This window comes from Meles meles, chromosome 2 (genome assembly GCF_922984935.1).
Source record: "Meles meles chromosome 2, mMelMel3.1 paternal haplotype, whole genome shotgun sequence".
Lineage (NCBI taxonomy): Eukaryota > Metazoa > Chordata > Mammalia > Carnivora > Mustelidae > Meles > Meles meles.
In genome coordinates, this window is record NC_060067.1 from 171,956,151 (window position 1) to 171,971,312 (window position 15,162).

At 37.9% G+C, this 15,162-nt stretch overlaps 1 protein-coding gene across 1 annotated transcript; it reads right to left on the minus strand.

The window, feature by feature from the left end:
* Positions 1–14,061: 14,061 nt before the first annotated feature.
* LOC123937038 (40S ribosomal protein S25) lies at positions 14,062–14,527 on the minus strand. The gene has a single exon (XM_045997528.1). It carries the CDS (start codon positions 14,495–14,497, stop codon positions 14,120–14,122), a length of 378 nt encoding a protein of 125 aa, XP_045853484.1. The 5' UTR covers positions 14,498–14,527; the 3' UTR covers positions 14,062–14,119.
* Between the last annotated feature and the right edge of the window lie 635 nt (positions 14,528–15,162).

Genomic DNA, 15,162 nt, shown 5'->3' on the forward strand with positions numbered 1-15,162 from the left:
ACTTTCTTGATATAGGATTTTACCAAGTGTCTGTGAATAGTACTGATAGCAGACATTTGTTTGCCGTCTCACGCCATTCAGGTTTTAGACCATGTAGTCAGGTCGTCTCCAGAAAAGAAATGATTCGTTTCCCTTGATGTCTTCTGCTTGCTTAAGTAACCATGATTTGGACCCAAGGGCTGTCACCTGTACTATGCAGTCATTAGTGGACTGTCCCCAAAACAAGCTTCTTGTCTTTGCTACTGCATACCACGTGCTTTAAGTGAATTCAACATAAAGCAATTCTGATTTTTCTTTCCTTTTTTTTTTAAGATTTTATTTATATCAGAAAGGACATAAGCCAGGGGAGAGACAGAGGCAAGGGGAGAGGCAGAGGGAGAAGCAGGCTCCCTGCTCAGGAGGGGCTCGATCTCAGTACTCTAAGATCATAACCTGAGCCGAAGGCAGACACTTAACCAACTGAGCCACCCAGGCGCCCCTATTCTGATTCTTCTACAAAGGACATGTGACCCAAAGAATGTATGATACACTTTTTTTTTTTTTTAAGATTTTATTTATTTGTCAGAGAGAGAGCGTGCGCGAGCACAGGCAGACAGAGTGGCAAGCAGTCAGAGGGAGAAGCAGGCTCCCTGCCGAGCAAGGAGTCCGATGTGGGACTCAATCCCAGGACGCTGGGATCATGACCTGAACCGAAGACAGCTGCTTAACCAACTGAGCCACCCAGGCGTCCCTGTATGATACACTTTTTAAAGCGTTAACACCTCCGCTATATTTTTTTTTTAAAGATTTTTTTTATTTATTTATTTGAGAGACAGAGAGCACAAGCAGGCAGAGAGGCAGGCAGAGAGAGAGAGGAGGAAGCAGGCTCCCTGAGGTGCAGGGAGCCCGATGCGGGGCTTGATCCCAGGACACTGGGATCATGACCTGAGCCGAAGGCAGAGGCTTTAACCCACTGAGCCACCCAGGCGCCCCCACCTCCGCTATATTTAAATTACACTTAAAGTAATAATTTGAATAATGAAATTCTGTTTATAGCCAATTCATGAATGATCTCAGTAGAGGAGCTGGCTCATTTCTTTATTGTCCACCTTCTGACCTTTTCCCTCTATATCAGAAGGTAGATGTGGGAAGAAAATGATAATACACTTAATTCATGTATGTTGCTGAGAACCTTGGCCTCAGCCCTGGTATTAGAATCTGTTGTCCCACACTCAGTAACCAGGGTTCCAGGACGTCTATCCCTGTTACGCCTCTCTGGGAATCGCAGGTGGTGCCCAGCTTCTTATGTAGCATGGTGACAATGTGAATTCCCTGAGCGCTATAGTCTGTCAGGTAGACGATCATTGCTTTTCCAGGTTCTCCCTGTTAGAGCTGGGGTAGGGGACAGTGTTTTTTGTCCTTCCTCTTAATGTGCAACATATAGGTCAACGATGATGGAAATGGAAAGGCAAACTGCTTGGCGGAACAGAGGAAGCAACGTCATTACGACAGGTGGTGGGGAAGCAAACTCCATGTTCTTAATGTGATTTTCAAGAAAACTAAAAATTCAAGCGACACGTTTCTGTCAATAAACTCAGAAGACCACATAGAGTAACATTTCTTATGTTGGCAAATGTCTGGTCATCCTATTGAAAGCTGATAATCCCCACAACAAAACTCAACTCATTTGTTAATGCATTTCTGCTAAAGGGCAGGATGGGTTTGTTATATAAGTTGGTGTGGTTACCTAATGCAGCACAGACCCATGGATTTTCTTTCCGAAGTGACAGCTACAAATTGGACTTAATGAGATTCTTTGCTATATTAATGAGGAGCCTGAATATCGGTGTGCCGATTACATAAAGCCTCAAAAAGGTGGCAGGTGTAATTTCCAACCTGAAATAAGGAAAACCCTTGGGGTATGATGGGCTTTGGATTTTCGAGATCTTTTAAAACACTAGGCAGAGATAGTCTCCGCGAATTGTTTTCCGGTGATTCTGTGAATAAACTTCAAGTGTGAGACTATATTCTTGTCATCAAGAAAAAATATTGTTGCATTTAACTCTACTACACAGACGTCTCTGAAAGCCACATTTAAGCGACATTAAAAAAAATAAACATTCTCTGAGATGACATGTTTATTTTTAACCAACTATTTTTAGTTTATACATGTGCAAAGATGAGCAAACAGAGACAAGGGGCTGAACTGACATCGACTAGTCACTGGTACTTAATGCCTGGCCCTGCGAGGCTGGGACAGCGGCATTTCTGTGACCACGTATCAAGAAACTGACATCTGGTTGATGTTGGGAGACACACACCATTCAGGTCATTTCTCAAGTTACTTAAGTTGGCCTTAGCTTTTTGAGCTAACTTTTTGGAAACTTCATATAAAACCTTTAAATTGGTATCCTAAGTTTAAAGTTTCTTATGAACAAAGTAAAGAAAAACATTCATACGTAAAATTTCTTTGCTGGGACTTAGGCTCTGCCCCACGTACAAGTTCTGATTTTTTAATTGATGTGTTACTTTTCATAGAGTTGATTGGTGTAATTTTGTTTTTAAAAGAAGGTTAGAAAAGCAGTTGTAGTAAGTTATGTTGAAATAATTGAATTTGATCATAGTTTTCCAGGAAAATGAAAACAGTTATATATTGAGTAGGAGGCAGCGATAGAAGATTTACTAAACACAAGGACCTCTAGCAAAATAGAATAATTACACCGTTTTTGAAAAATTTTGTTTAGCTCCTATTTAAGGAAATTAACTAAAATTGACTAGAACTCCTAAATTGACAGCCTCAAAGGACTCTTGATTGAAAATTGTAAATCTGAAAATTGAGTAACGTGGAATATTGCAAGAACAACTTGATAAGGCCAAGGAACTAATTCCATTAAAATTACAAAGGACAAGTGTTGGAGAGAATGTGGAGAAAGGGGAACCCTCTTACACTGTTGGTGGAAATGCACATTGGTGCAGCCACTTTGGAAAACAGTGTGGAGATTCCTTAAATTAAAAATAGAGCTTCCCTATGACCCTGCAATTGGACTACTGGGTATTTACCCCAAAGATACAGATGTAGTGAAAAGAAGGGCCATCTGTACCCCAATGTTCATAGCAGCAATGGCCACGGTCGCCAAACTGTGGAAAGACCTGAGATGCCCTTCAGCTGATGAATGGGTAAAGAGGATATGGTCCATATATACAATGGAGTATTATGCCTCCATCAGAAAGGATGAATACCCAACTTTTGTATCAACATGGATGGGACAGGAGGAGATATATGCTGAGTGAAATAAGTCAAACAGAAAAAAGTCCATTATCATATGGTTTCACTTACTAGTGGAGCATAAAGAATAACATGGAGGACATTAGAAGAAGGAAAGGAAAAGTGAATTGGGGGAAATCAGAGGGGGAAACGAAGCATGAGAGACTGTGGACTCTGAGAAAAACTGAGGGTTTTAGAAGGGAGGGGGCGTGGGGGGATGGGTGAGCCTGGTGGTGGGTATTAAGGAGGGCAAGGATTGCATGGAACAGAGGGTGTGATGCATAACAAAGAATCCTGGAACAGTGAAAAAATAAAATTTAATTTAAAAAAATAAAATTTAATTTAAAAAAATTACAAAGGAAAACAAAGGAGAAGAGACCCAAACCAGCTATTACAGCTTATCTTTGTTGAGTTACTTCATTAGGGCTCCCGGCTGTGATGACTTTAACAGTCTGTTCCATCCTCCTTGGTGCATCAGCTCAGTCTTCAGCTGGCTCCTCCCCACGCAGCCTCATCTGCCGTTCCAAGGCATCCCATGAAAATGTGAATGTGCCCAGAGAAGAGCAACTTGGTTCCTGTTCTTCTTGTGAAAATAGAGTATATAGAGAGTTCATAAAACGTGTACAGCTTCATGCAGCCATTGAAAGTAAATACGTTGGTACAACCAAATCAGTTCCAAAAATAGTACAGCAGCCCAGGAATCTGAGGGCCCCTTTCTAATTGCAATCCTCTCTCCCGACCAAAGGTAATCAACCAGACTTAGGTGATAGGTACTTCCTAAATTTTAAAAAAATATTTTACGGGGCGCCTGGGTGGCTCAGTGGATTAAGCCGCTGCCTTCGGCTCAGGTCATGATCTCAGGGTCCTGGAATCGAGACCCACGTCGGGTTCTCTGCTCCGCAGCGAGCCTGCTTCCTCCTCTCTCTCTGCCTGCCTCTCTACCTACTTGTGATCTCTCTCTCTGTCAAATAAATAAATAAAATCTTTTAAAAAAAAAAAGTAAATCTGCTTTCTGTTTAAAAAAAAATATTTTACTACTTGGATATGCACTCTTAAACACCACAGTTTCATTTTGACTGGTTTTGAACTTTATAGAAATGGAATCATATGCAGCAGAGGGAATATAGTCAATAATATTGTAATAATGTCTGTATGGTGATGGATGTGGCCACACTCACCATAGTGAGCACTGTAGAATATATAGAATTGTCCAATCACTATGCCATGCTCCTGAAACTAAAATAACACTGTATGTCAACTGTATTTCAATAATGAAATTTTTTAAAAAATGCATTTCTACTAAGTTTACAGTACCTAAAATTTTAATTAAGACCTCATATCTATCTCCTGGAGTTTAAAAGTCTATTTCAGGATTAAAACTAGATCATGAATTTTAAAAAAGCCTGTAACACAAATGGAATAATTTTCTAGAAGTTGAGATGGTCTAAAAATATTTGACAATTTTACAAACCTAAAAATACATGTACTAAATCTTCACCAAAAAAAAAAAAAAAAAAAAAAAAGGAATTCTGCATTCTGCATCTGGTTTCCCTCAACATGATTGTGAGGTTTTTCTTCTTATTGCATGTCACTATGATTTCATTTATTTTCATGGCTATGTAATAGTCTATCATGAGATTGTACAGAGTGTATTTATACCTTCTTAAGTTGACATAGATTTAGGTTGTTTCATGGATGAAAGACCTCAATGTGAGACAGGAATCCATCAAAATCCTAGAGGAGAACATAGGAAATAACCTCTTTTACATAGCCACAGCAACTTCTTTCAAGACACATCTCCAAATGCAGGGGAAACAAAAGTGAAAATGAACTTCTGGGATTTCATCAAGATCAAAAGCTTCTGCACAGCAAAGAAACCAGTCAACAAAACAAAGAGGCAACCTACTGAATGGGAGAAGATATTCACAAATGACACTACAGGCAAAGGGCTGATATCCAAGATCTATAAAGAACTTCTCAAACTGAATACCCAAAAAAAACAGATAATCACATCAAAAAATGGGCAGAAGACATGAACAGACACTTCTCTAATGAAGACATACAAATGGCTAACACACATGAAAAAATGTTCATCCTCATTAACCATCAGGGAGATTCAAATCAAAATCACGTTGAGATACCATCTTACACCAGTAAGAATGGCAAAAATTAAGACAAGAAACAAATATTGGAGAAGTTGTGGAGAAAGGGCAAACCTCTTACCCTGTTAGTGGAATGTAAGCTGGTGCAGCCACTTTGAACAGTGTGGAGATTCCTTAAGAAATTAAAAATAGAGCTATTCTATGACCCTGCAATTGCACTACTGGGTGTTTACCCCAAAGATAGTTGTAGTGAAAAGAAGGGCCATCTGTACCCCAATGTTCATAGCAGCAATGGCCACAATCACCAAACTGGAAAGAGCTGAGATGCCCTTCAACATTGAATGGATAAAGACGATGTGGTCCATACACACAATAGAATATTACTCAGCCATCAGAAATGATGAGTACCCAACTTTTGTATCAACATGGATGGGACTGGAGTAGATTATGCTGAGTGAAATAAGTCAAGCAGAGAGAGTCAATTATCATATGGTTTCACTAACTTGTGGAACATAAGGAATAGCATGGAGGACATTAGGAGAAGGAAGGTAAAAATGAAGAGGGTGGGAATCGGAGTGGGAGATAAACCATGAGAGTGTATGGACTCTGAGAAAAAAACAGGGTTTTAGAAGGGAATAGGGTGTGGGGATGGGTGAGCCCGGTGATGGGTATTGAGGGTACGTATTGCGTGGAGCACTGAGTGTTATACGCAAACAATGCATCATGGAACACTACATCAAAAATTAATGATGTCTTGACTTCAAGCAGAGAGAGCCAATTATCATATGGTTTCACTGATTTGTGGAGCATAACAAATAACATGGAAGACATGGGGAGATGGAGAGGAGAAGCGAGTTGAGGGAAATTGGAAGGGGAGATGAACCATGAGAGACTATGGACTCTGAAAAACAACCTGAGGGTTTTGAAGGGGCGGGGGGTGGGAGGTTGGGGAAACAGGTGGTGGGTAATAGGGAGGGCACGTATTGCATGGAGCACTGGGTGTGTTGAAAAAACAATGAATACTGTTACGCTGAAAAGAAATTTAAAAAAATATTCCATGCACATTAATAACAAAGAACAATAAAATTTGAGACTTAAGCAAAAAAAAAAAAAAAAACTAACTAATGATGTCAACAAGGAGAGTTCTTGACTCATTGAAGCAGTGATGAATATTGGTGCACAGCTGTTAGGGAATCTCAGGAAAATAATAATATTCCCGTGATGTTCTATAAACTAAAAGCCAGTCAGTGATCCTCCAGGCACTTCTGAAGCATCGACTATCATCAGCCCGAAAGGAAAGGCACATGTTGGACAATGCTGGGAGATCAGGTGTGTCGAGTGAATGTAGGTGTTAGGGAATTTTGGAAAATCACCGTAGCTGAATAAACAGTGATCAACACACACACACACACACACACACACACACACACACACACACACACACAACTAATGATGTACTGTACTATGTAACATAACATAATAATGAAAAAAAGATTTAGGTTGTTTCTAGTTGGGGTTATTAGAGGACGTGGCTATATTTAATCCTGTGTAGGTTTCCTGCACACCTTTGCAGATGTTTCTTTTAGTGTACTCCTAGAAGGGGAATTGCTAGATGATAGTATGTAACTTTAGTTGTACTAGATACTGCCAAACAGTTTTCAAAAATAACCATACTATTTTTTTCTCTCCCATCAGCAGTGTATGGGAGCTCCTGTTATACACATTCTCTTCAGTATTCAGTATTTTCTTTAAGATTTTATTTATTTATTTATTTGTCAGAGAGAGAGAGAGAGAAAGCTCAAGCAGGCAGACTGGCAGGCAGAAACAGAGGGAGAAGCAGGCTCCCCGCTGAGCAAGGAGCCCAACGTGGGACTCCATCCCAGGACCCTGGGATCATGACCGGAGCCGAAGGCAGCAGCTTAACTGACTGAACCACCCAGGCATCTCAGTATTCGGTATTTTCAATTGTTTTAATTTTTGTCAATCCAGGGCATGTGTAGTGGAATCTCTTGGTGGTTATATTTTGCATTTTACTGAATTATTAATTACATTGAGCACCTTTTCATGTATTTATTGGCTATCTGAAATTTTGGGAAGTGTCTGTTCAAGCTTTCCCCTGTATTACTACTGAGCTGTCTTTTTCTTACTGACCAGTAGGAGTACTTTATGCCGTTTGGATGTGTCTTCTGTCAGTTGCATGTAATACGCATATCTTTTCCCATTCTGTCACTTGCCCTTTCACTTTCTTAATGGTGTCTCTTGGTGAACAGAGTTCTTAATGTGATCCAGTTCAATACGATCTCCTTTTATAGGGAGGGAGTTTTCTGCCTAAATAAAGAAATCTTTCCCTACCCTGAGATTGTCATCGTGTTCTCTGTAATTTTTACAGCTTCACTGTTTTGCTTACATAGTTCATTCTTTACTATACCTAGAATGATTTTCATTTATAACATGAGTCCAGGGAACAGGTTCATTTTCTTCCCAAGTAAATATACAATTCCAGCTCCATTTATCCCTCTGTCCCTGCTTGGCATCATGCATCTAGATTCATAGATCTGTCTTGGGACTATTCTGGTCTGTATATCTCTGCTGGATTATTTATGCACTGGCCAGTATCTCTATCCTGCCTTAATTACTGTGGCTTTATGAGAAGTCTTGCTATTAAATGAAGCGAGGCCTACTAAGTTGCTTTTCTTCTTCAGCAGAGATTAACCCTTCCAGGCCTTCTATATGTCCATATATTGTTAGAATCAGCTTACCAGAGTCCTAAACAGATCCTACTGACATTTTTGAAAAAAATTTTTATTCATTTATTTACGAGATTGAGAGTGAGGGAGCACAGACTGGGGAGGGTGAGAGGTAGAAGCAGACAGGGAGTCTGATGTGGGACTCGATTCAGGACTCCAGAATCATGCCCAGAGCCGAAGGCAAACGTGTAACCAAATGAGCCACCCAGGTGCCCGATCCCATTGACATTTGATTGTGATTGCATTGATCCTCAAAATCAATTTGGCAAAAATTGATATCTTAACAGTATTGGTGGTCCCATTCATTGAACATGATATATTTATGTAAGAGTTCTTTAATTTCTATCAAAATTTTTGTACTGATATCCACACAGAGGTCCTATACTTTGTTACTTTATTCTTGGGTATGTAATATTTTTGAAACTATTAAAAATATTAACTTTTTAAAAAGATTTATTCATTTTGGGGAGAAAGATAAAAGAGAGAGAGCAGGGGAGGGGCAGAGGGAGAGACTCTTCAAGCAGATTCCCTGATGAACGTGGAGTCCCACTCAGGGCTCCATCCCGCGACCCATGAGATCATGACCTGAGCCAAAACCAAGACAGGATTGTCAACCAACTGAGCCATCCAGGAGCCCCTAAAAAACAAACTTTTAAAAATTTACTTTCTGTTTATTTTTGGTGTACAGAAGTATCAGTGATTTTTGTATTTTGACCTTGTATCCTATAACCTTATTAACTCACTTAATAGTTCTAATAATTTACCTACAGATTCTTTTTTTTTTTCCTTTTCTTTTTAAGATTTTATTTATTTATTTGACAGAGAGAGACACAGTTAGAGAGAGAACACAAGCAGGGGGAGTGGGAGAGGAAGATGCAGACATCCCACTGAGCAGGGAGCCTGATGCAGGGCTCAATCCCAGGACCCTGTGATCATGACCTGAGCTGAAGGCAGCTGCTTAATGATTGAGCCACTCAGGCGCCCCACCTACAGATTCTTGGTTTATTTATCTATATTGTCACATCATCTTGAAAAATATGAGTTTTATTTCTTTTCCAATTTTTATACCTTTCTTCCTTTTTCAGCACTGGGTTAGATCTTCGGCACAACGTTGAAGAGAAGTGGTAAAAGCAGGCATACTCCTAACAGACAAAGGAAGAGTCATTGAATTCCTAATTTTCAAATAGTTTTATCAGGAGTGGATGCTGAATTTTGCAAAATGCTTTTTCTACGTCTATTAAGAATTCTTACAGTTTTTTTTTCTCCTATAATCTGTCAATATGCCCAAATGTTGGCTGCTTTTCTAATGTTAAACAAACATTTGGGAAGATATATGGGCAATTCTAAGCAATTATACACACACACACATAAAATTAGAATACATGATGACAATTTAAAGGTTTTATTAATTTATTTGTCAGAGAGAGAGAGAGCACAAACAGGGGGAACAGCAGGCAGAGGAGGCAGAGGGAGAAGCAGGCTCCCCACTGAGCAGGGAACCCAAAGTGGGACTCGATCCCAGGATGTTGGGATCAAGACCTGAGCCAAAGGCAGACACTTAACCGACTGAGCCACCCAGGTGTCCCACAATAGAACAACTTAATGTGAGTTAGAAGAGGATAAATTGAGTTAAAGTGTTTTACTGTCTTTACGTTGTCCTAATATTAGCTATCAATAAATTTAGGATGCATATTTTAATTTGCATCCTAATTAATTTGCAGGGGAATCACTAAAGGAATAGGAAAATAGTAGGTGGGGAAAATGAGATGATAAAAAATAATAATGAATCCCTAAGAATGGAGAAAAGAAGAGAAAAAAATAGATTAAGTAGAAAACCCACAATTTCATGTAAAAGAACCTAAAAATTTCATAATATGCTGCTGATAAGAGAAACAGAAAAAAGGCAAGACTACCAAAATTTTTTTTAAATAATTTTTTTTAAAAAATAGAAAATAATTTTTTAAAAAAATAATTTAAAAAAAAAATAGAAAAAGACATGTCAGGAAATTTCTAACCAAAAGCAAGCTACTATAGCTATATTAATATGAGACAAAATAGATTTTAAGGAAGAGGGATTAATAAGATAAAGAGGCTTTAATTGACCAGTAAGATATAAAAATTCTAAATTCATATACCCTTATTAACAACTCCAAAATATATAAAGCAAAAAAGGGCAGAACTATAATAAATTTAAAAAATCTATAGTCATAGTGGCAGATTTAAAAAAATTAATCAACTTTATTTATTAGAGCAGTTTTAGGTTCACAGTAAAATTGAGCAGAAGGTACAGAAAGTTCCCATACAAGTCCTGTCCCCATGCATGCATGCCTCTCCCGCTATTGACATCCTTTACCACAGTGGTACATTTTTGAAAACTGATGAACCTACAATGACACATCATAATCACCCACAGTATGTAGTTTACATTAGGGCTCCCTTTTGATGACACACATCCTATGGGTTTTGACATGTTCCACCTTTGTAGTAGTATACATAATCGTTTCAGTGCCCTAAAAATCCTCTGTGCTCTCTTGTTCATTTTCTCTCTCCCCTAATCCCTGCCAACCATGGATATTTTTACTGTCTTCATAGTTTTGCCTTTTCCAGAATGCTCTATAGTTAGAGTCATACAATCTGTAGCCATTTCATATGGGGTCCTTTTACTTACAATACACATTTAAGTTTCCTCCATGTCTTTTCATGGCTTGAAACTTCTATTTAATGTTGAATAATATTCCATTGTCTGGATGTGCCACAGTTTATCCATTCACCTACTGAAGGACATCTCTGTTGCTTCCAAGTTTTGGCAATTATGAATAAAGCTATTATAAATATCTGTGTGTAGGTTTTTGTGTCTCCATAAGCTGTTTTTTTTTTTTAGTTTTTATGTAAATTCCTGTTAGTTAACATACAATGTAATATTAGTTAAGGTGTGCAGTACAATAATTTCACATAAGTTTTCAATTCATTTGGGTAAATCCAAGGACTGTTATTGCTGACTCATATAATAAGAGAATAGTTTAGTTTTGTTTTTTTTCCCAAATTTTTATCTAAATTCTAGTTAGTTAACATATAGTGTAATACTGGTTTTAGGAGTAGAATTTAGTGATTCATTACTTACACATAACACCCAGCACTCATCACAATGCCCTCCTTAATACCTATCATCCATCTAGGCTATCCCCCACCCACCTTCCTCCATCAACCCTCAGTTTATTCTCTATCATTAAGAGTCTCTTGTGGTTTGTTTCCCTCTCTCTTTTTTTCCCCTTCCCATATGTTCATCTGTTTTGTTTCCTAAATTCCACGTACAAGTGAGATCATATGGTATTAGTCTTTTTCTGATTGACTTCCTTGGCTTAGCATCATACTCTCTAGCTCCATCCACATCATTGCAAATGTCAAGATTTCATTTTTTGATGGCCAAGTAATATTCCATTGTGTGTGTATTTTTATATATATATATACATACACATATATACATATGTATATGTGTGTGTGTATTCCTATGTATTTATATATAGGAATCTATGTATATATATTATCTATCTATATCTATATCTATATATATATATAAAACCTTTTCTTTATCCATTCATCTGTCGATGGATATCTGGGCTCTTCCCATAGTTTGGCTATTGTGGACATCGCTGCTATAAACACTGGGGCACATGTACCCTTTTAAATCTGTATCTTTATATCCTTTGGGTAAATACCCAGTAGCACAGTTGCTGGGTCATAGGGTAGCTCTATTTTTAACTTTTTGAGGATACTCCATACTGTTCTCCAGAGTTGCTGCACCAGTTTGCATTCCCACCAACAGTGTCAGAGGGTTCCCCTATTTCCGCATGCTCACCAACATCTGCTTCCTGTAGTGTTAATTTTGGTTTGTCAGGTGTGAGGTGGTATCTCATTGTGGTTTTGATTTGTATTTCCCTGATAGTGAGTGATGATGAACATCTTTTCACGTGTCTGTTAGGCATTTGTATGTCTTCTTTGGAAAAATGTCTATTCATGTCTTTGGACCATTTCTTAACTGGATTATTTGTTTTTTAGGTGTTGAGTTTGATAACTTTATAGATTTGGATACTAACTCTTTATCTGATATATCATTTGCAAATTTCTTCTCCCATTCTGTAGGCTGCCTTTTAGTTTTGTTGACTGTTTCCTTCATTGTGCAGAGATGTTTTATCTTGATGAAGTCCCAATAGTTCATTTTTGCTTTTGTTTCCCTTGTCTTGGGAGACATGTCCAGCAAGAAGTTTCTGTGGCTGAGGTCACAGAGGTTATTCTCCTCTAAGATTTTGATGGATCCTGTCTCACACTGAGGCCTTTCATCCATTTTGAATTTATTTGGTGTATTGTAAGACAGTGGTCCAGTTTCATTCTTCTGCATGTGGCTGTCCAGTTTTCCCAACACCATTTGTTAAAGAGACTGTCTTTATTCCATTGGATATTCTTTCCTGCTTTGTCAAAGATTAGTTGACTATATGATTGTGGGTCCATTTCTGGAGTCTCTATTCTGTTCCATTGATCTATGTGTCTGTTTTTGTACAGTACCATACTGTCTTGATGACTACAGCTTTAGAACTTGAAATCTGGGATCATGATGCCTCCAGCTTTTCTTTTCTTTTTCAGAATTGCTTTGGGTCTTCAGGGTCTTTTGTGGTTCCATGCAAATTTTAGGATTGTTTGTTCTATCTCTGTGAAAAATGCTAGTGGTATTTTGATAAGGATTGCATTAAGAGAATGTTTAGTTTTGTAAGAAACTGTCAAATTATCTTCCAATGTGAATGTACCATTTTGCCTTCCTGCCAACAAAGAATGAAAATTCCTGTTGCTCCACATCCTCGCCAGCATTTAGTATTTCTATTCTGTATTTCTGTATATTCCAATAGTATTTGTATTAATTTACAATTCCCTAATGGCATGTTAAACATCTTTTCATATGTTTATTTGCCATCTGTATGTTTTCTTTGGTGAGATGTCTGTTCAACTCTTTTACCAATTTCCTAATTATTATTCATTTTCTTATTGTTGAGTTTTAAGAATTCTTTATATATTTTGGATAATAGTCCTTTCTCAGATACATCTTTTGCAAATATTACCTCCCAGTCTGGCTTGTTTTCTTGTTCTCTTAACATTGTCTTTCACAGAGCAGAATTTTCAATTTTTAATAAACCAAGCTTAATTATTTCTTTAATGGCTTGTGCCCTTCATTTTGTATCTAAAAAGTCATAGCCATAGGCAAGGTCTTCTTGGTTTTCTTTTATGTTATCTTCTGGGAGTTTTAAAGTTTTGCATCTTACATTTAGGTTTGTGATCCATTTTAAGTTAATTTTTGTGAAAGGTATAAGTTCTGAATCCTGACGCATCTTTTTGGGATATAAATTTCCAATTGTTCCAATATCATTTGTTGAAAAGATGATCATTTCTCTATTATATTGCCTTTGCTTCTTTGTCAAAGATCAGTTGTTTATATTTATGTGGCATTATTTCTGTCCCACTAATCCATTTCTTTTGCTTGTTTTTGGTTTTGTTTTTGTCAATAGCACACTGTCTTGATTACTTTGTAGTTTTATATTAGGTCTTGAAGCTAGGTAGTGTCAGCCCTCTGACTTTGTTCTTTGATATTAAGTTGGTTTCTTAAGTTTATTTTGTTGTTTTGTTTTTGAGTTTTGCCTCTCAGTATAAACTTTCAAATCATTTTGTTGATATTTGCAAAATAGCTGGCTGAGATTTTGATTTTTATTGTACTGACTCTATAGATCAAGTTGGGAAAAATGGACATGTTGACTATATTGAGACTTCCTATCCATGAATATGGGATATCTCTTCATTTATTTAGTTGTCTTTCATATCTTTCCTCAGAGTTTTGTAGTTTTCCTCATACAAATCTTTTACATGTTTTGTTGAATTTATACCTAAGTATTTAATTTAGGGAGTTGCTAATGTAAATGATAGTGTGTTTTTTTTTTGATTTAATAAAGTTTTATTTCCCAAAATGTACAGTTGGTGGATCTTGTTCATGCATCTTCACCAGCAGCTGGGGCATCTCCACCCTTGGTGTTTCTGGTGTAAATTACTTGAGCTCTGTGCTTTGAAACCAGTTTAATAAGTCCTTTACTAAGGAGCTCCTGAAGGGCTGCCCTGGCCAGGGAACCTCGAATCTTCAGTCTCTCAGAGACAACAGCTGGAGTTATAAGCTTATAGTTGGGAACTTCTTTACAGAGTTTGTCATATGTCGCTTTGTCAAACAAGACCAAATTATTCAGCTTGTCCCGAACTTTGCCTTTGGACCACTTCTTCTTTTTGGCCTTGCCCCCAGATTTGTTCACTGGGTCTTTGTCTTTTTTGGCCGATTTTCCGGCATCTTTCTTCTTCTTGTCATCCTTGGGCGGCATAGCCAAGCTGGGAGAGCAGCGTCCACCCCTGCAGCCTCACTAAGATGTCGGACAAAAAAAAAAAAAAAAAAAGTGATAGTGTGTTTTTAATTTTAAATTCTACTTGTATATTGCTGGTATACAGGAAAGCTCAAAGTGATAAATTTTAAAAGAGTTTTTTTTTCTTTTTAAACTTTTAAAAAAGGATTTTATTTATTTATTTGAGGGAGAGAGAAGGAGAGAATGAGAGAGAACATGAGAGGGGGGAGGGTCAGGGGGAGAAGCAGACTCCCTGCTGAGCAGGGAGCCCAGCTCAGGACTTGATCATTGTTGATCAGGATCAGGACCTGAGCCAAAGGCAGTCACTTAGCCAACTGAGCCATCCAGATGCCCTGATTTTAAAAGACTTTTAAAAGTAAATGACAGAACTAGCAAACAGTTTTACCAGTCATACTATAAAGACAGATCTACCAGTCATGATATAAAATAATTGAACAAGATTAACAAAATTGTCCTAATAAACCCATATAAAATGCAGCATGCAAAAATAGCAAAATATACATTATCTTTAAAAATTGCACATAGTGGGGCACCTAGGTCACTCAGTTGTTAAGCCTTTGGCTCAGGTCATGATCCCAGGGTCCTGGGATCAAACCCTGCATTAGGCTCCCTGCTAGGCAGGAAGC